The 20,486-nt window shown below is 41.2% G+C and overlaps 1 protein-coding gene across 1 annotated transcript in view; it reads left to right on the top strand.

Annotated features, from left to right (window-relative positions):
* HEATR1 (HEAT repeat containing 1) overlaps window positions 1-20,486 on the top strand; it is a 45,322-nt gene that overhangs the window by 24,082 nt on the left and 754 nt on the right. Inside the window, exons 24-44 of the mRNA XM_066611462.1 lie at window positions 712-843; window positions 2,084-2,190; window positions 4,861-5,004; window positions 7,833-7,948; window positions 8,403-8,524; window positions 9,263-9,391; window positions 9,595-9,828; window positions 9,947-10,073; window positions 10,328-10,494; window positions 11,251-11,297; window positions 12,640-12,763; window positions 12,943-13,083; window positions 13,442-13,734; window positions 14,628-14,778; window positions 16,046-16,204; window positions 16,968-17,102; window positions 17,522-17,626; window positions 17,720-17,888; window positions 18,568-18,722; window positions 19,166-19,324; window positions 19,608-19,716. Coding sequence (XP_066467559.1) covers window positions 712-843; window positions 2,084-2,190; window positions 4,861-5,004; window positions 7,833-7,948; window positions 8,403-8,524; window positions 9,263-9,391; window positions 9,595-9,828; window positions 9,947-10,073; window positions 10,328-10,494; window positions 11,251-11,297; window positions 12,640-12,763; window positions 12,943-13,083; window positions 13,442-13,734; window positions 14,628-14,778; window positions 16,046-16,204; window positions 16,968-17,102; window positions 17,522-17,626; window positions 17,720-17,888; window positions 18,568-18,722; window positions 19,166-19,324; window positions 19,608-19,716 — 3,025 coding nt within the window. The remainder of the gene's footprint in view (window positions 1-711; window positions 844-2,083; window positions 2,191-4,860; window positions 5,005-7,832; window positions 7,949-8,402; window positions 8,525-9,262; window positions 9,392-9,594; window positions 9,829-9,946; window positions 10,074-10,327; window positions 10,495-11,250; window positions 11,298-12,639; window positions 12,764-12,942; window positions 13,084-13,441; window positions 13,735-14,627; window positions 14,779-16,045; window positions 16,205-16,967; window positions 17,103-17,521; window positions 17,627-17,719; window positions 17,889-18,567; window positions 18,723-19,165; window positions 19,325-19,607; window positions 19,717-20,486) is intronic.

Here is a 20,486-nt window from a genome sequence, read left to right as displayed (position 1 = left end):
TTCCTGGTTTTTAAATTATGAATAAAATGCTAATCCAACTGCTTTCTGTAGCACCTCTGTGAGCCATATTGCACATTAAGGGCCCAATCCTATGCAACTTTTCAGTGCTGATGCAGCTGCAATGCAGCTCTGAGGTGAGGAAACCTTAACTTGAGGTGGCCTCTATGACTCCCCTCCCTCAGGCTGCAACCCATGCCCCATTGGCAAGGCTGCATCAGTGCTGAAAAGTTGGATGAGATTGGCACTGCATGTGCTTTCACTGTGTGTGCGTGTGCGCGCGTGCGCGTGTTATTGTGACGAACTGCAATTTTCTGTTGTATATGCATGTGATGGGATGCACCTGTGTAATGAAACATGAGATTGCTCACTGTGTGTGTTCTCTTTATAATGCCTGAAACAGTTATAAATTGTCTTCTAGAGCACAAATAACACTGCACAAGTTGCTCTTGAATGCGTACTATGTACACTCATGCGCACAAATTCTGTGTATATTTATCTTCAAACATTTTTGTTATTGTAACTGGTGTAGTCCAGTGTATAGTTTATGAAAGTTGAAGTGGAAAGCCCAGGTTTTTGTTTGGCAGTGGGTTTGCAAGGTGGTATTGGCTAGTCACTATTTCTCAGTTCATCATCAGTGAAGTGGGAATAATAATCTTTCCTCTTCAGTATGCAAGGATAATGTATTTTTGATACACTTTTTGTTATTTCTAGATTACGAAACCCTTCTTTGCTGCAGTGTTAGATGGGAAGGTTCAACAAAAGATACTGGGAGTTCTGTTTGATCTACTACTGAATTGCAAAAATCCTCATTGTGCACAGACAATCAGCAGTGTTTTTAAAGGGGTAAGACTCTTGGGTAGTAAGCATACCATCCATCTTGAGATGTTGAATTGGATTGTGTCATCAGGATAGTATTATTTTGTTTAAAGCTTGAACTGTTTTCAACATGTTGTACAATAGGAACTCACTAAAATGCATGTGCTAAAGTAAGGCATGGAACAATCGTGTGTGTCATTATATAGTGGAAAAAATTGAAAGGAAGGATAGCTTTATGCACTGCTCTTCAAGTTTATTTTACTTAAAACAATTTTTCCTTTCAAACGTCACTTTTCTTTCAATAGGACAACAAAGTTCCTATACCTGCATGCTTGATTAGATATTGATTAAATAACGAAGTTGCTATACATGCATCAAAATTGGTAACATGTGGGCCATGGGTTTAATGGGTCTTCTGATCAAAAGGAAATGTGTCCTTCCTGTTTGCCTTGCACTGAGGGCATAATACCTTTTTTTTCCATGTGGCTTTTCTGCCCTGGGTCTGTTGTTTTAGGTTGTTTAGTCACTCTTCAATCTGTGTTTGGTTCTGTTCTTATATTAGTTGCTGCATTTATTAGGTTTTAGATTGCTTCTGGAAAAGCAACAAATACATGTTCCCATATTGTCTTTTTATTATTATTATTATTATTATTATTATTATTATTATTATTATTATTATTATTATTATATTAATATTATTAATTATATTAATTATATATAATTAATATATTATATAATATATATATAATATAATTATTATATTAATATAATATAATAGTAATAATAATACAGATATTTATATACCGCCTTTCTTGGTCATCAGATTTCTCCTCAGACTTTAATTCAAGGCGGTTTACATAGGCAGGCAATACTAAATCCCAATAGGGATTTTATTGCCCTATTGCTGCTATTGTGCATTTTTTATTACTGTCATTTTTATTGCTGTTATTCTGTATTTTAATTGTATTGTTGTGAGCTACTGTAGGTGGCCTGATAGTGGGGAAAAAAGATGGGATAAAATTTTTCTAAAATAAATACCAAAGTATTGGAGCGCTTCTACCCAAGCAGCAAATGGCTTTTAATGGAGCTGCCCATTAAGTCATCAGTCGGCATACTCTCTCCTTGGTTATCATGGAGCTGTGATCCTGCCATACAGCATTCTCCCTTGACGGAAAGGTGGCCAGATCATCTACTACATGGGGTGGTGGATGACTCATTAATGCTATGTGCCTTTGGAACAAATTTTGTTTTCCTACCTATTGTCTAGATTTCAGTTGATGCTGAGCAGGTTAGCATGGAACTGGAGCCTCTGCCGAAAGCAAAGAACTTGGCTACTGTTCACCAGACAAGAAGACAGAAGATGCAACAGCAGAGGTACAGTGTACAGAAAATGGAAAGCTAGTCTGTCTGTCTGTCTGTCTGTCTGTCTCTCTCTCTCTCTCTCTCTCTCTCTCTCTCTCTCTGAGTACTGGGGCTACTATACTTTGGAGATGGCACTTATATTGATTCAGGCTGTGTATTTGCATGTTTGCCACGTTTTCTGCCATAGTGCTCCATAGATGTAAAGGATCCCTTCTGAGAGCACAACTTTCCTGTTCATTGAAAGAGCTTCCAGCCACAGGGGTGACCCATATCTCCCTGCTGCATGAACCCCCATCCCCATGCCACTTTTGCCGCCCTTGCCATTTTTTGTGGGTGAGTGTATGTGCAACTCCCTAGTGCAGTTGTTCTCACACATTTAGCACCAGGACCCACTTCTTAGAATGAGGATCTGTCAGGACCCACTGGAAGTGATGTCATCAAGCAGGAAAATGTTTAACAATCATAGGCTGCAATTCCACCCACACTTACCCAGGCATAAGTCCCATTGACTATCATTGTTAAAAGAATATACATAGTAGCTTGTTTAAAGCACAGGTCTGTATCATTCCCCAACTGCAGTCACACATCATGGTAGCATCACGTCTATATTAAAAATAAAATATTGAAATGAATGGGGACCCACCTGAAATTGGCTCATGACCCACTTAGTGGGTCCTGACCCACAGTTTGAGAAATACTGCCCTAGTGGATAAGGAGAGAGGTGGAAAGCTCCCCACAGTCTGTTTCCTTTCCTTTTCTTGAGTTGCTCTCAGTGGGTAGCTTCCATCTTCTGCATTTCTCCTGTTTCAGATGAACAACATGAGTAGAACATGCTGGCATTTGAAATAGGAGTGGTAATTTGAAATAGCAGAGGATAGAGGCTGCACATTTTGAGCAGCTCAAGGGAATGGAAAGGGATCACGGGCAGGTGGACTCCAAATTACCACTCCTTGCCCACTTGGTGCTTTGTAAGCAGTTGGTTAGGCGGGGAGAGGAGATTTGTAGCTGTGTCAGCTCCTTCTCCCCTTCTTCCTTCAGTGGCACTAGAGGGAGAAGAGGGCTTTTACCTCCTAGTTCCCCTTCCAGTTTGTTGTCAGCAAGTCAGAGGAATATTGGAGAGATGCCTGGAGCAACTCTTTTGGCAGCAGGCTGGAAGACAGATGGGTGGGGGCTCATCGGTTTGTCACTCCTCCAATTTTGCCACTCAGTTTAACACTTCTAGATAGCATCATTGAAAAGCTAGACTTGTACACCACCATATGTACATTGAGATCAGTGTGCAAACTTTAAACATGGAAAAGATGTATAGCCAGCCATCACGATTGTGACAAATGTACCCTCTACCTTTTTCAAAGTGTACTACTAGGAATCTTGGGCTCCCAGAAACCCCTTCTGGAGTTCCATAAGCAAATTGTAAGTTGCCTCATTTGCCCCCACCCAGTTTGCTCATCTCGTCCCTCTTGCCTTCACTGTTCATGGCCTTCGTTCCCGTCCTGTTTTGGTTCTTCACCGATATTCAGTGTTGGGCTCAGTGCTCCACCACTCCATGCATGTGCTCATGCTCTGGGGCTCCACAAGGCTCTTTTTTAGGAATGTAAAGGGCTCCGGAGTTGGAAGCATTTGAGAACCTCTGCTCTACCCAATCACTGAACATTTGTATGGGATTCAAGTGTTGCACAAAATTAGAGGAAAGCACAAGCACCAGTGATCACACAGTGGCCAAACAAACCTTGGGGCATAATAGTCGTGCAGAACAACTGGGAACTTGCAAAAATAATGAGTGCTCACAGGGGAGAAAGTGGGAAAAAAAAGTTTTGCTCCTTCCCTTCTGCCCCCCTCATCACCTCTTTTTTTCCCCCCAATCTAATTACCATAGACACTAAAAATCATGGAATGTTCCATGACCTTCAGATTAGTGGGGGGGGGGCCTTAGGGAAAGATGCTTGTGAGGAAGATCTGATGTTTGCCTAGACCCTGATTAAAAGGGGGGAAAGAATCTGAGTTGCACCGCTGTTTTTGAAGACATTAAGCACATTAAGGTACTTATACAGTACTGTGTCCCATTCCCCCTTCTGTGTAATGGAATATCCAGAAGGGAGGGAAGGAGGGAGAAGAGAGAAAGCAAGGGGAATTTTTTTCCCTGATTTGCAGTTGTATTGAGTTTGTAGTTGGCAGACTTTAACACCTAGCGGCAGCCTGCCTGCCGAGTCACATGCTGGCTAGTTGCATGGCCAACCGGAGCGATATTGCACAGGGTAAACTCATGCCTGCTGCTCCTCTGGGCTTCTCCTGGCTGCCACAACACCCCTGAACTGTCCTGACCCCCTGAGTGACAAACAGATAGGACAAGGAGATGGTCTACACTGGAGTTTTTCGTAAAAAATTTCTCACCTTATAGATGTGTATCTATGGAAGGCTGCCTTAAAGGTAACTCTTTATTTATGTTTTCTTAATATATAGATGTAGCCATCAAAATTCAGTCCAATTGCCTGTGCCCCTCCAGTTTTTGAGACTGAAGGTGTTGCTTAAAGCCCTGAAGGTGAGGGGGGGATGGGGTGCCAGGAAGGACTGTGACTCCTTCCTGATGGAATTCAATGAACTACCTTAGCCCAGCCTAGGAAGCAGGCTGCAGTTACTGCAACTTTTACTTGTAAATAAAAGTTCTTTGTTTTCATCCTTCAGAAAAGCACACGATCAGGAATGTGTACCAGAAGAAAATGGCATGAACTGGCAGAGAATTACACTTATCCTGGAATTGCTGCAACACAAGAAGAAGCTCAGTCAGCCACAGGCTCTGGTACCTTCACTTTTCAGCTTACTGGCAAGGTAATGACACCTGGCTTCGAGAGCAAGTGTAAGACAGATTGTCCTTTATGGCAGACCCATAAGAAGATTGGGGTCTCAATCCAGGCCTGATGCTCAAGGGCCTGGTAACACTGATGCATTTCTGCACTTCAGCCCTGAGGAAGGGGCATCCCAAGGGTTAAAGGTTCTCTACATCCCTTACTGGGTCAGGATACATCAAAGGGGCCTCATAAGAGCCCACACTTGGCCACAATTTGGCTCTGCTCAGCCCCTCTGTATGGTTTGAGTGCAAACTAGCTGTGTGTCTGGTCACTGCATTGACTGATTTGTTTATGGTTTATATGCCACTTTTTAGTTTTAAAAAAATCCCCAAGGCAATCAGCAATTTAAAAACAGTAATATTAGAAACAAGTACACTAAAATCAAAAGTCGAAACCATGGAGGTACCCCTTCAACTTATTTGGTCTGCTGTTTTTTTTTGACAGTTTATGAACCTGGAGGGGTGTGCAGAGGGCCTTAATTGCTGTTGAAAGTCTAGGAGCATAGAGACCATCACAGTCCCACTCTCATGTGCATATTGGGATGGCAATTGTGTTGTATGAGCTTGCTCTCTGGGAGTTGCCTGTGCTCCTAGAGACCTCTGCACCTTGTCCCCTCCCCATTTTTGCAAACAGCTGACTGAATTGTTCCAGTTTAATTTTTCCAAATAACTTAACTTTGTCCTCACTGAATTGGGATGTCAGGTACATCACAAATACAGTTTTTGTTTGCCTCACTTTTTCTGTACGATAGAACACAAAATGCAAGACTGCCTTGTATAGAAGTATTAAAATGTACATATATTTGCTTTGGACAGTTTATCTTTGCTTTAAAATTTTGGTTCTCTAAAACTTGAAATATGTTCTTAATGGCCAAAAAGGTAGGGAAACGGCATAATGATGGAGGGTTCTAAGCCCAAGAGAGAACCAGTCATAGGGAAGAAGCTATTTTTTTGTCTGACTAGCTGGTGGGCAAGGCACTGTTTTCTGTTTCCTGACTAATCAGTGGGTGAGGCACTGTTTACTACTTAGTGCTTCTGACTTGTGCTCCTGTGGCGGAAGGCTGGCATGCCAAATGGTTGTAGTGCCTAATGGTTAGAGACAGCCCTTTCCCCCATGCACCTTACTCTTCCTACTGCTTAATCAGGAATTTACTGGAGAAAAAATTGCTTGCTGCCACTGCCCAAGACTGGGATGCCCATACAGAAAGATATGACCTTGGGAAATTCCCTCTCTCAAGTTAACCAAGCCCTCTCACCCAAAATCTGGCTGCTTTTGAAGATAGACAATAGCAGAACTAGAGTGATTTGTGTAGAGTGGAAAACCACTTTCTCATATATGAACTTGAACCAGGCAGGTAAATCAGTAAGGGCACAATCCTGCCCTTTACTTGCCATAAGGCACATTTGTGCCTCCACTGGAGTAAGCCACGTTGGCGCACAAAGGTGCACTGACATATGGAGGCTGAATCCAGCCTCCATGGCAACTTTCTTGCCGAAGCTTGCTTCTGCCCAGCTGGGCTGACGTAAGCCTCTGGGGTGGGCAGGGAGGGAGGCATTTCTGGGTGGTGGGAGAGCAGGCGGTGGGCGGCCCTGGGGGCGGGCAGGTGGAGAATGGGAGGCAGGGGGTGGGATCCAGCACTTATGCTGGATCCCAACCTCCATTCCCAGGAGCTCGGAGCAGCTTCAAGCTGCTCCAGTCTCCTTGGACTTGCACCACCTCAGGAGGTGGCACAAGTCTGAGGAGACCATAGGGGAGAAGGCGTCTTACCCAGAGGTAAGGGGAAATGTTTCCCCTTGCCTCTGGCTGAGCCACCTTGGGCCCCTATCCTGCTCTGGATACAATGCAAGCCTCTTGGCTTGCCTGTTGCAGCTCAGGGTAGGATGTCAGGAATGCTAGGGGTACACCGGTTTGCCCCCACTAGCAGAGCAGAGTAGCAGCATGTAGGAGAGCGTTTGAAGCAAGTAGTCCCAAGGAGAAACACACAGCTGCACGTTCCTTGCAGCAAACAGACTTGTATTGAAGAAAGTTTTAGCAAAACAAAAGGCTTATCAGGAACACAGTAGAAGAAGAATCAGCAGCAGAGTAGAAACTGCAGGATATCACACACCAGCAATGACTCCAGCAGCACCTCTCCCGGTCACCATCCACGAACAACCCACACCCATAGCTTCCACTGTCTGTTTATATATTGGAGCCAGCCAGTCACAGATCAGGTGACCTCATTGTCTTGTGATCACTATTTCACAGTATTGCATCAGCTAGTTTACATTTTCCCCATGTAGGTTTTCCAAGTAACCTCAGTGCTTCATCACTATCCAGGCTGAAAAATTCCTTTTTTGCTTGATGCAGCACAAACCTTGACATAGGATTGCACCCTAAAACATATACAGAGTTTAATAAAGGGCTTAAGGAACCAATCAATAAAAATGAAGGGGTCTGCAAAATGAATCACAGCAAAGCTTGAATGCCCAGTTGGCTGTTGCATGCCAACCCCAGCAGGAAGACTGATCTATTGTGTAAGGCAGACATGCAGTCCACAAATTGCCCTGTTTTCTGTGCTGTGTAGCTTTTCTGAAAGTGCATTGAATTCAAAGAGGATAAAGGCTACTGCAGCAAGATATCACAGCAGCTTTTTAGGATGCTGAGACATCACAGAAGCCTCTGGAGGTTAGAAGTGTCCAACATTAGGGAAAACAGGCCCCCCCAAAATTAAATAAATCTATTGCCACAAATCTATTGCATTATATTATTGTAATATATTGTTGCATTTCTCCAAAGTTGTTGTTTAACTATTTTCTGAATTTCCAGGTGTCTAGAACCCTCTGCAGAACAGGAAAATCTGGAATATACAAAACAGCTAATACTGGGCTGTCTATTAAACATTTGTCAGAGACTGTCCCCAGATGGCGGCAGGATAAAAGCAGGTAAAGAAAAAAATACCTTTCTGTTTTTAATATTATCATGATTATTTCCATTTCTCTTCTACCCTTCCCCTTAGGAACTCAGAACAGTACTTAAAGTTGTTGCCTCTCCTCCAGTTGTATCCTCCTAACAACCCTATGTGGTAGGCAAGGTTGGGAAACAGGGCCTGGTTCAAAATCTCCTAACGAGTTTAATTGCCAAGTGGAAGCTTGTCCTGGGCTTCCCCCTGTCATAGTGTGGCAGTCAAACCACCACACCATACTGGCTCCCTGAATGTGTTGTATGAGGTGTTTAGAGGGGTGTGTGTGTGTGTTACCTTTTGAGTGAAGGCATTGGGTAATGAGCCAATTGAAAATCGGCAAGTATTGATATGTGAATGCGGCTGTGATCTGGTGTATTCTTAATTTTAAAACTTCAGCCTTGCTAAGCTTTGAAATGTTTGCTTTTCTCTTTGAGATATTCTTGATGAAGAGAAATTTAATGTGGAACTGATAGTTCAGTGCATCAGGGTTTCAGGAATGCCTCAGACTCACCACCATGCTTTGCTCTTGCTGGGTGCTGCTGCTGGAATTTTTCCTGTGAGTACATGTTCATTCTTGTTCTACTTGTTGCCAAGAATTGGAAAGTATTAAGTTAAAAACTGAAACAGACTGTTAAGAAGGGATGGACTTAGATGATCCCATCTAAGCTGGCACTTAGGTACTTCAGGCATTGATTTTAAAGAGTCCTTGGAAGAGTATCTGTTTGGTGTCTTGCAAGAGCCTCCTGTTGATTACACTGCTTTCTTCTTATCCTCCAAGACTGCTCTCAAAGCTTAACTCATTGCAGCCTTCTTAGAACAGCCCTAGTTTTCCTTTAACCTCTCCTTCTTCCTTGCCCCCACTTCTAGTATCCCTTTGTTAGCCCCTAAATTGTCTCACAACCATCATTTTGTTCCTGGAGCAGGGGCCATGTTGCTTCTATATTCCAAACAGCACCTGCTTCACTGATGCTACAAACTAAATGTTGGAGAGAAATATATAGCTGCCTGCTAGTCCATGCTTTATGGGAAATTCTTTCGAGTCTTCCTGATTCCAATCAGATCCCACTTCCCAGAACATGAAGCTCAGCAGGCCTCTTGGCAGCTGGAAAGGTCTTTCATTTCCACATCAGAGTAACTAAAGGAGAAGGACAAATAGTACTGTGTTGACATGATGAACTGTGCTTATAGAGGAAGGGATGACTACCTCTTGAAGCACAGAGAAACTAGGTTGGGAACCATAGAAGTGAAGAATATCTGAAAGAGAAAACATTCAACTGTTATTTCTCTTGTCCAGGGCAAAGTGCTGCACAATATCATGCCCATTTTTACATTTATGGGGGCCAATGTGATGCGCCTGGATGATGCTTACAGTTTCCAAGTGATTAACAAGACAGTGAAGATGGTCATTCCTGCTCTGATACAGGTATGGCATTTTGAGTTTGTATTGAGTCATTTACACTGGCTTATAGGACCTCATGGTGCAAACTCCTGTTGAGATTATAACTTTGTTCACTGTGTGTTTCTAGGAAGAGTCCCGTCTAGTTTTGTCTTGCTTAGTATTAAATAAAATGCTCTTCCAGTTGCATTTGTGTGTATGGTCTAATTCTTTGAACATTTGCTTTGTAGGCCGAGAAGGATAATGATTCTTCAGAAATGGCAGGAAACATGGAAGGAGTGGTGATTAAAATAATCCGTGTCTTTGTGGATGCTCTGCCTCATGTGCCTGAGCATCGACGACTCCCAATTCTAGAGCAGCTGATCAGCACTTTGGGAGGGGAGCGATTCCTATGGATTCTTCTGGTGCTGTTGTTTGAACAGCATGTGACAAAATCAGTTACTTCAGTAGCCAATGGGGAGAAGGTAGGAAGAATGTTCGACAGTGCATCTGTTCAAAGATGCATTGCACATGATGAATTCTGGTAACACTGCGTTTTCTGTCTTTTTTCCCCCCCTGCCTCTCCCTTCATTACTGATGCAGGATGCTGTTTTGGAGACTGATACTGAATTCTGGATTTCTGTGTGTTGTGAATTTAGTGTGAAACAGCAGCTGCAGAGTTTGATGGCTATATTGCAGTATTTAACAAAACTGCCAGAGAACAAGGAAGGTAATGGCCAGAGAAACAATTCGGTAGTAGTTAAACAGATGAAATTAACTTATTGGGATTTTCAGAATTTAATTTCTATTATAAAATTGGCTTTTCATATTGCATAATTTTTTAATGATCTCACTTTAAGCTATGCCCCACTTTTTGGGACTGTTTAGTAATTGGACCTTTTAATCTAAATATTTATAGTTGTGCCCTTTTCTTCCTTTCAAAAAAAATTGTTTAAAGTGACTTGGGTGGGGTTGTTTCTACAGATGTCCCCGAACAAAAGAAATCAAGACTACGCAAGACAAAATCACACAATCAAGAAATGGAGCTTTTCAGTGTGGAGTCTCACTCTGGCAAACAGCTGAGACATTTCAAATTCCTGTCTGTGTCTTTCATGGCACAGCTTCTGGCTTCACGCAGTTTTGTGAAACAGGTGAGGCAGTGAATTATTATGATTATTTGTGAAAAACCAAAATCATACTGCAGCTTATGGCACAATCCTAACCTCCATGTGTGCCGGCAGAGCGGCTGCTCCGCCGTGCGTACTGTTGCAAACATGCAATAAAGCACATTGTGACAGCGCAGTCTCAAGGCCAGCCTGTGGGAAGACCAAAACCTTCCCACGTGCACCAGCAGAAAGAGCAACACACGCCAGAGCGGGTAAGCTCTGTGCTGAGCAGTGCAGGGGTGGGATGGAGCAGGGGAGGGCAGGGAGGGGGTATAATGGGGTGGGGAAGGGCAGTGATGGGGGAGGAGGGTGGGCAGATTGGGCCCAGGAGACAAAGCCAGCACATGCTGTATCCTATATGCCTTCCCTGGTGTGATCCATATGTGATCAACCAGTATTCTGTGATGCAAGAGGGCACCAGATGAATGCCATCTTGTTCAACCGTATCCTCTGCTGTATGTTTAAATATTAATTTGTGACCGTGATATCTAAAATATTTAGCAGTTGAGTTTTTTAATGGCATGGAGCTAATTTACATTCTGTGATATGACTGAATTCCATGAACCATGATGAAATTGCAACCACACAGATATTTTTGCTGCTGCCTGCTGTACATTTTGCGAAATACTAGCTACTAGCTAAGAGCACATCGTCATGTGCATCAGAGCACTGCTTGAAGCTGCTATAGTGGTTGGTAGGGTGACATTGTCCAGGTAACTGTTATTTTTCTTTATCATCTAGGTGGTTGAATGTGAAGATGTTGAGGAGTTAAAACAATTTGAACAGAGGTACACTTGATGTCCTATTGAGTGCAGAAAAAAAATTCAAAAGGAGGTAGCAATAAGGAGAATTTTAGTTAAAGTCACATGGAATAAATCTGTGTCCAAGATGGGAAGACGAAGGAAGGAAAAGATGAAGCATTTGTTTAAAATTAGAGGCCAGAGGGGAGAATTATATTGTTAAATATAATTATATTTATATATTATATTATAATATAATACCAGCCAGCAGGTGGTCACTGAACAAAGTAAAGGACGTTGTTTTCTTCTGTTAAAGAAAATTTTGCAAGAATGCTAGAAATATTTCTTCCTGGTAATGCTTGATTGTGGCAGCGTTAGGTACTTTGGACTGTCACTTTTATTGTTAAGGTCCTGTTACTGCTCAGTAGCATACTTGTGATGATGCTATTCTTGGTTATAACATTGGATTATACTGGATTTCCTAATCTAAATCTGCTCTGATACTCCAAACCACGCAGAGTAGTTTAACTTCTTGTTGCTGGCTTTGTGTGAAAGGAAATATCACCCATAATTCTACCTGCTTTGCATATCATAAGCATTAAACCATTTCTATCCAATGTTGCATATTGCAACAGGGATCAAATGTGTACACCTGTGGGCTGGGCAGAAATGAGTTAAGTAAGATTTGAAGTATTTTCTTAGTTAAATACAAATTTAATACATAGTTAAATACAAATATGGACAAATGATGGAAAAATTTGAAATCCTTTGAGAAAGTTTTCTGTTACTTCTCTTGCTTATAAACAAAATGACAAAACTGTTCTAGCAAGGGTAGAACTGAAATCCTCTGAATATTTTGGCAAGCAATTTCTACTATAAACCTAGATTAAGAATTAATAAATCCAAGGCTTGTTGACTGAGGCTGCAGTTCCAAATAGCTATTTACAGGCCTAGCAGGGTACTGCATCTGGAGGCAAATTCTCTTTGCAAAGTCGTTGCTGCTGGATTCACTTAGGGCACAATCCTAACCCACTTTCCAGCACAGGCATAGCTGTGCCAGTGGGGCATGTGCTGCATCCTGCAGTTGGGGGGCAGTCACAGAAGCCTCCTCCAGGTATGGCAATATTTGTTCCCTTACCCATAAGTTGCATTGCCCTTATCTAGTGGATACAATGGTTTAGAGATGGTGTCCCTTCTAATGGAAGGATTGGGCCGTGTTCAAAGAATGTTGATCTTGACCCAAGTCCCATTGAAACAATGGGAATTGAGTTAGTTGTGACTAACTGAAGTCCTGTTAATTTCAGCAAGATCAAGATTAGCTTTGTTTGGATTCGAACCAATGTATTCCTCTGTGGAGTTCAATGACTCACTATAGTTGTTGTTTATCCAGATTGTTGGAAGACGTTCTCTGCTACATAAATACTGTGGCATGCTCTGTGGAAGAAAATGCTGACACACCAACAGCAAAGTTTTGGAGGGCTCTGCTCAATAAGTCCTACGATGTGCTAGATAAAGTAAGTTTCTGCTGCTGGTGGTGTAGACATAGATTTTTTTCAGTCTTGTGACCACATATGCAGGTGTGATAGTTGCATTTCTTTTTCCGTTCTATCTGTGATTTTGACACTTTACTTTTGGTGATTAAGAGTTCTGTAAGGTTTTCATACATTACACTTTTTTGGTTGTTTCTTTTCAGGTCAATGCCTTACTGCCAACAGAAACCTTTATTCCTGTGATCAGGAGCCTCATGGCCAACAAGCTGCCTTCTGTGAGACGTAAAGCAATGGATCTCTTAAACAACAAGTTACAACAACGCACACAATGGCAGAAGACACAAGTAACCCATACTTCTGATTATCTCTGTTTCTGTTACCATGGGAATTCCTCCTGCAATTATCATAGTCACCTTATGATTAGGCAAAAAGAGAAAAAGATCAAGGACAGGGAAAATAGAATTTCACTCTGTGTCATAAGGAAAAAGATGATGAGAGACAGGCTCAAGCAGTGATGGTGAAGGGAGGATTATGTGGCCCATCTTGGCTTTAAACAGTAGATGTTCCTTGCTGAAGGGTTGCTGGGAGATCTCAGATGAAGCAGTGGATAGTCCATTACTCCTTGAATTATTTTGCAAACAGGTGTGGAACAGCAAGAGACCTTAATGAGCATTGTTTTCTATCTCCAATTTTGCATCCCAGGTTGACCTGCTGCTAGGAATGGTTCCTGATCTTCTTGCTGTTGTGCGTCAGAACACAGGCGAGGCTGAGCAGGAGCAAGCAATCAATAGGCAGACCGCTCTGTTTGGCCTGAAGCTGCTCTGCAAGTGTTTTGGCACAGAAAACCAGAAGCCGTTTGTCCCCGTTCTGCAAACTGCCATTGATGTGATTTCTTCAGACCACAAGGAAGAAAGAAATGTTACAGGCAGTGCCCTGCTATGTGCAGCTGAGGTCACCTGTGCTCTAAGAGCACTGACCATACCTCATCTCCCGAGGTATCATTACCAAACACAAGAAATATGTGTAATATTTATTAGCACTTCAGACTGTATACATTATTTCATACAACAGCCCTTTAAGGTAGGCCAGATGTTGTTCCTCATACTACAGATGTGTGGGTTGAAGCTGAAATAACAGTGGCTTGTTAATCGACACCTAGTCAGTTCATGGTTGAGACAAGATTTGAACTGGGGACCTTGCAGTCTTAGCTGCTGCACTGTGCCAGGTCATGTGCCTTAAGAAGCCTTTGCTTCAACGTATTAGCAGTATCCTTGTAATTATGGCCTGTGTTCCACTGCATGTGTGTAGATTGCTGAATGGAAAATATTAATCAGTTCTTACAAAGCTAGACTCTCTAAGGCAGGGGTGTCAAACATAAGGCCTGGGGGCTGGATGCGGCCCACAGAAGCTTCTTATCCGGCCCTCAGACTCTCAGCTGCTGAGCAGTGCTGTTACTGCTGTAAGGGCAGCCCACATGAAAATTGGGCTCTCTCATATCATGATCAAGATTTGTGTGTTTTCTCTTCTGTCGTTTGCAGCTAATGAGTTCCTAAGTAAGAAAAAGTGCTTATTTTTGGTTATGACCTGTTTAATGACATCACTTCCTGCCTAATGACATAACTTTGGCCCTCAGCAGGCATCATGAATGGTATTTGGCCCTCGGTATGAAACGAGTTTGACACCTTTGCTCTAAGATGTAACTTCCATTGAAGCTCCATCTCTGCATTTTCAGCAACATTTCATTCGAAGTATTTTACCTTAATATTCTTCTAAACAGCCCACAATCAAATATGCTAAAGTAGAATGATGAGGAAAGATCTTTTGTCTATTGGGATGGAGGTCATATCTGCAAACAAGCGAATAAATCTTCTGTATACATTACTTTTAGGCTTATGCCGGCTTTGCTAAAGACTCTGAAACATAAAAAGGAGTTGGTTGCCAGTGAAATTTACTTGCTTAGTGCAGTGACAGCTCTCTTGAAGGTTGTGGAAACACTGCCCTGTTTCCTCAGTCCATACCTGCTGGATACCTTGTTGCAGGTGAGTAATATATCTTAATGTGGAGATAAAGAATTATGAATCTGTCTAGCAATAAAATGTTGATGGTTTCTCTGTGAACTACTTAGATCTGTATACTTGCTGCCTGGATGTTACATGTAACTTGTAATGTAGTACAGAGTAGTATGTGTGGCATTTTCTCCTGATCTCAGTCTTAGTCCACCTGCATGTGGGGGAGGGAAAGGGGCTTCATGTTCTGCTGAGGTTTTTTTTTTCTGAATGTTTAAAGTAAACTGTCTTCCAACAGCCAAAACACTTGTTGCTGTTTGTAGACACCTGTGGATATGCTCCAGTGACTTGGAGCTCAAGGTTGATGCCTGTAAATTCTTGAAACTCCTTTGTTTTCCCTCTTTACTTTGTTCATGTTGCAACAAGTCTGACCAATGTATAACATTGAAAAGGGTCCTTGTCTCACATATATAAATCCCAAACTCACCCGCAGTATCTGGAGTTAAAGGAGAAAGGGAAAGCCCCTCTGCCTGCAGTTCTTGAGAACTGCTGTTAGGCAGACTTCAAAGTACTGGGCTAGGTGGATCACTGGTCTTAATAGCCATCACATTCATTGTCCTTCTTTGCTTCTAAACAATGTTTTTCCCAACATAGTTTTTCTTTGTCAGTTTTCAGTGGTCCAGATTTTTTTAGCAAGGAGAGTGCTCTGCTATCCTCTCCATCCACCAGAACCCAGGTTCCTTGAAGAGGATGAAAGCTAGGAGACACTTCCCAATTCTTCCCAGAAGCCTCTCTGTTGTCTTGCTTGTGCAGTGAGCAGCACAGGTCCTCTGTCTGATCGTAGCTGCCTGTTAGAACTGGCTTAGTCCTGACTGACATGCTCTTGCTGTACTTAATGAATTCTTAGTGATCTGTCTTTTTTACCACATTATGTAAAAGAGATGTATTAGCTGCCTTGAGTGTGACCCTCATGGGAAGGCAAAGCACAATATATGAATTTTTAACAATAAAGATGCATATGTTGACAGCTCAGCTTTTTGCAATTCTTTCTGTTCATTTTATACATGATGGTTTTTCTTTTCAATTCCAAGGAGATTATTCTTAGCATCAGTTTGATTTTTTTTTAAAGCCATGAATTATTTTTTTCCCCTTTTGAGATGTAAATCCTTTGCTAGTTGAAAACAACTGAAGTCTGCAAGTAATGAGCTTTGTTTAGTACACAAGGCAAGTTTAAAAAACAAAGTTTTGTGCGCAGGGCTTAGCTGAATTGTAGCTTTTGTTTATTCTGGTACCATTTTAGGTGATCCATTTGGAGAGAATTGCAGTTGAAATGGGTCCTTTGTCCCATGTACATGTACGTATGACATGTCTGAAAACAACCCTAGCAACAAAACTTCCACCAAGAGTTCTTCTTCCAGTAATTACAAAATGTTACACTGAAATTGCAAATACTTCAAAGGTTAGTAATGATTCAGTTCTCTGAAATATTACAGAGAAGTGCTTATTACATAGAGGTATTTTATATTAAATGTGAAATGGAAAGCACATGGACATAAACCAATTGGCTTCATGTTGAAGGTGCAAAGGGGTGGGAAGTGAACTCCACCTAGCAACTTTCATCTGTGTTTTAGTGGTGTCTGAGATTTAGCAATTAGATACTGTCTTTAAGAATAGTGAGAGGAACATACATGATTGTTACGTAATTGTTAGAAATGCTGAAAACCTAGAGTTCTCAGTCTTCATATTGAGTATTTAAGCAAAATATTTTTCTGAAGAAGGAAGTAAAGTGCGTGCATATTGCTTGTATTTTATGTGTGAATTGAAATAATGCCCCTGGCAAAAAAAAAGAGTGAAAAAAACAATTTAAATAATTTCCTGCAAAAAGCAGTAACTTCAGCCTGCCATTCTGTTCATTGAGTATATATCCCAGAGCTAGCCTGAAATGAGAGAGTTGTTGTTCCCTCAGTCCCCAATTGCATCTCATAATGTGATTTTTAATTCTTAAGAGACCCTGTGTGTTTTTTGGGTTTAAGGTAGTTTTGACTGTACACAATTTTGGCTTCACCTTGGAGCCCTCAAGTGAGATGCAGGCTGACTATATTCATCCAGTTTATTTCAGAGAAATTACAACTTGAAACTTTATTTTAGAAAGTGGTTTTACCTAGTAGTTGTGATTTAGACATCTGCCTTTCAGTTACTTGACTCAATTTTTGTTTTTCTAGAACTGTCTAGGTACACTTATGGACATTCTGAAGGAGCATATTATAACTTTGGAAAAAGAACAGCTCACTGCCCATCAGTCTGAGCTTACAGTATTTTTCATGAAGGCTCTGGATTTCAGAACTGAACACTCCCAGGTGGTGTGGGGATTCTTTGTGAAGCAAGAATGAATATATAAGTTCTTTACAAGATGTGTCAAGTGCTTTGTTTGTTTTAAAATCTTCTAAGTAAAGACATTGGCTGTAATTCACACAGGCTGCTTATACCTCATTGACCAATAGATTTTAAGAGCCTAACAATGCAATTCCTATACATATTTACTCATAAGTAAATCCCACTGAGGTCAATGGGGTTACCCCCAAGTAAGTGATTGAAGCCTGACTTTTCTTGCACATGTGGATTCTCCATTTTTAAGAGACACGCATGTTGATCAATTACTTGGGGATTATTGTAAAGAAATTAAAGACCCAAGCATGCCTTTAATGTTAAATATAGCTACAACGCAGGCTAGTATGTATTTTAATGTTGTTGAATGATGCCATCTGTTTTGTTATAGGATGATCTGGAGGACGTTGGTAAAATAGAGGCTCAAATTATTAATTGCTTAATTAGCATGGTTATGAAGCTTTCTGAAATGTCTTTCCGGCCTCTCTTCTTCAAGGTATGAATTTGTGACACATTGCTGTCCTAGCAGTTTTTGTACTAGCTACAAATTTTGTATTTGTACACAAATTAAACTTCCTCTCTGTTTTAGCTCTTTGATTGGTCTAAAACTGAAGAGGCCTTGAAGGACCGACAACTGACTTTCTACCAGTTGACAGATGGCATTGCTCAACAGCTAAAAGGGCTATTCTCTCTCTTTGCTGGTCATTTAGTGAAGCCTTTTGCTGACACCCTCAACCAGGTCAATATTTCCAAAACAGGTTAGTTTCCAGTAGCATTATGAAAGCATAATTCAGATGTTTTGGATTGTTTAAGACAGTGCCATTCACTCAAATTTATATAACCCATCATATTTGCAAAGTACTTGTCTAGGAGAAGAGAAATGCAACTTGTGAGATATTGCCAAGTGGTAGAGGATGAGGACAAATGACTTGGGAGCTAAGAGAGGGACCATTTACAATGGAGATTGAACATTATTCCTTTCCTGGCTACTCCCAGTCTTCTGAGTCCCTTAGTAACTCTCAGAAGCCTCTTTCTGCAATCATAAGAGCTAGAAATTTGTGCTTTTTCTGAATGAAAACTGGTGATCACCAGATCTGACACACTGGATAACATCTCAGATGCAACTTGCTGCTGCAGTTTGTGGCACGCTATATCAAGTGTTCACACAAGTTTTGGCATAGCTAGTAAAATCACAACATGTTGTTTATAGCAATTGGACCTGCCAATAGTTACTTAACCCATTTCTGCCCAGTCCACAGGTGTACATATTTGATCCCTTTTGCAATTTTGGGCAGAAATGGCTTAAATTAAACATTTATGTTCACAGTGAACATTCTCTGATCACTTGTACAAATTGCAACCCAGCAAAATGGTAATTTATTTTAATGATGGTTCTACTATGCAGTTGCCTTATTCTTGTCTACTTTTAATATGCAGATGAAGCTTTCTTTGACTCTGAAAACAATACAGAAAAGAGCTGCTTGTTGCTACAGTCCATCCTTGATTGTTTACACAAAATTTTCCTTTATGACTCTCATCATTTTGTGAGCAAAGAGAGAGCTGAAACACTGATGATGCCTTTGGTTGATCAGGTATTGTGTAACACATTGCTTAACAGTTAGACAGAGACATCTTTGTTAAATTCCTTAATGAATTTCCATTTTCATGTTATCACCTTCCATGATTATCTCAATAACTTGGTTTAAGCAAATGTGGGCTTATTGTCTTTTCAATTCATTCTTTTCCATTATCCTCAGTGCATTGTACCTAGTTGTAGGCTAGGACTTTCCTTGGAAGTCTACTATATAAGTAGTATATATACTACTTACTTTACTGTTCTCTGTTTACTGATTTCTTTATAAGCAACAGGACTATTTTCCAATTAAATGCAAAGTTGATACTTTGTCATGCCAGTGAACTTGACAGTGTTATTAGCTAGCTTTCCCAAAGTCCTTGCCAGTCCCTTAATCAGTGTTAAATAGCAAAATATTTTTATTTCAGTCTTTTCAGTTGGTGTGTGTGTGTGTTTTAACAGCTGGAAAATATGCTGGGGGGAGAAGAGAAGTTCCAGGAAAGAGTGACAGTGCACTTGATCCCATGTATAGCTCAGTTAGCAGTTGCAATGGCAGATGATTCTCTCTGGAAGCCATTAAACTATCAGATTTTACTGAAGATGAGACATGCGTCACCTAAGGTATGTATGTATGTCAGAGTTGGATTTTGAAAGTATACCATATTTTAAGCTACCCTAATGTAACTAAGATGGGAAAGTGCAAAAATAATTGTGAATGTGACATACTTTAATAAATGTGGTAGCAGACTACTGTTGTGAGTTAAGTATTTATGGGTTTTCAACAAAGCTGGAGTTCTGAGTTTGTATTCAGATCGACTGTATCTGAATGCAGTTTAATTCTAATTGATGCAGTGATAAACTCAGCATGGAAGCGGTGTTGTAATTTTGGCTGCTCTTTTTTTAGGTTAGATTTGCTGCTTTGTTAGCATTACTACAACTTGCAGAAAAAATCAGAGAAAACTACATGGTGCTCCTACCAGAGTCCATTCCGTTTTTAGCAGAGCTTATGGAAGGTAATGTGTCACTTTTTTTTTGCAAGATATTTTACTTCATATCTACTTTAAATGAAGGTATTTCTGTACCTGTATCCTATCCTAGCCTTCCTCTTTGTTGCCTAGAATGGCACATGGACAGCCTGAGAATGTAAACTTATTGAGTCCTGAAGTTCCAAGATCACTTCCACACCCATGTGTAAGATGGAACATGCGTTGCATTCAAAGGAAACTTTAGTAAAGAACTTTGGGAGCTTCTGCTTATTAATTTGAAGCAGTACAGTTAATTCCTTTAAATGCTATGAGTTTCCATCATACCAATAGTTTGAGAAGCCATAGTTTCCAAACTGAAGTTCAGTTTACTGAGTAACATGCATTTTGAAGGCATATAGGGCCAGTTAGCTATGGGTGGAATTAACATGCTGTGCCAGCCCTTTAAGATGCAGACACTTGGAGCCCAATCCTGTGGGCTGCAGTGCTGGTCCTCTGCTGCTGCTGCTGACCAGGCTGTCTCAAAAAGTGCTGTAAGGCACTTTTGGGCCATAGGGGCCAAGCCCAGCATCAGTTGACACTGGGGCTCAGTGGCTGAAGATAGCCACTAAGAGCTCCAGGGGTAAGGGTAGCTGGCAGCAGGACTGTTTGGGGAGGGTGAAGACAGTGGTAGGTTCTGCTGCTGTATCCTAACCCACCCCCCCCAAAAGAGCTAGGAAACCTTACACTGATTGTCTCAGTTCTGAGAAAACCCATTAGAGTCACCTGACTGTTACACAGGGTAAGGCAATGTTTGTTTT

This window comes from Tiliqua scincoides, chromosome 1 (assembly GCF_035046505.1).
Source record: "Tiliqua scincoides isolate rTilSci1 chromosome 1, rTilSci1.hap2, whole genome shotgun sequence".
NCBI classification, from domain to species: Eukaryota; Metazoa; Chordata; class Lepidosauria; order Squamata; family Scincidae; genus Tiliqua; species Tiliqua scincoides.
Note: the sequence above shows the minus strand (reverse complement) of the source record. Positions and strands in the feature narration are given on the sequence as shown.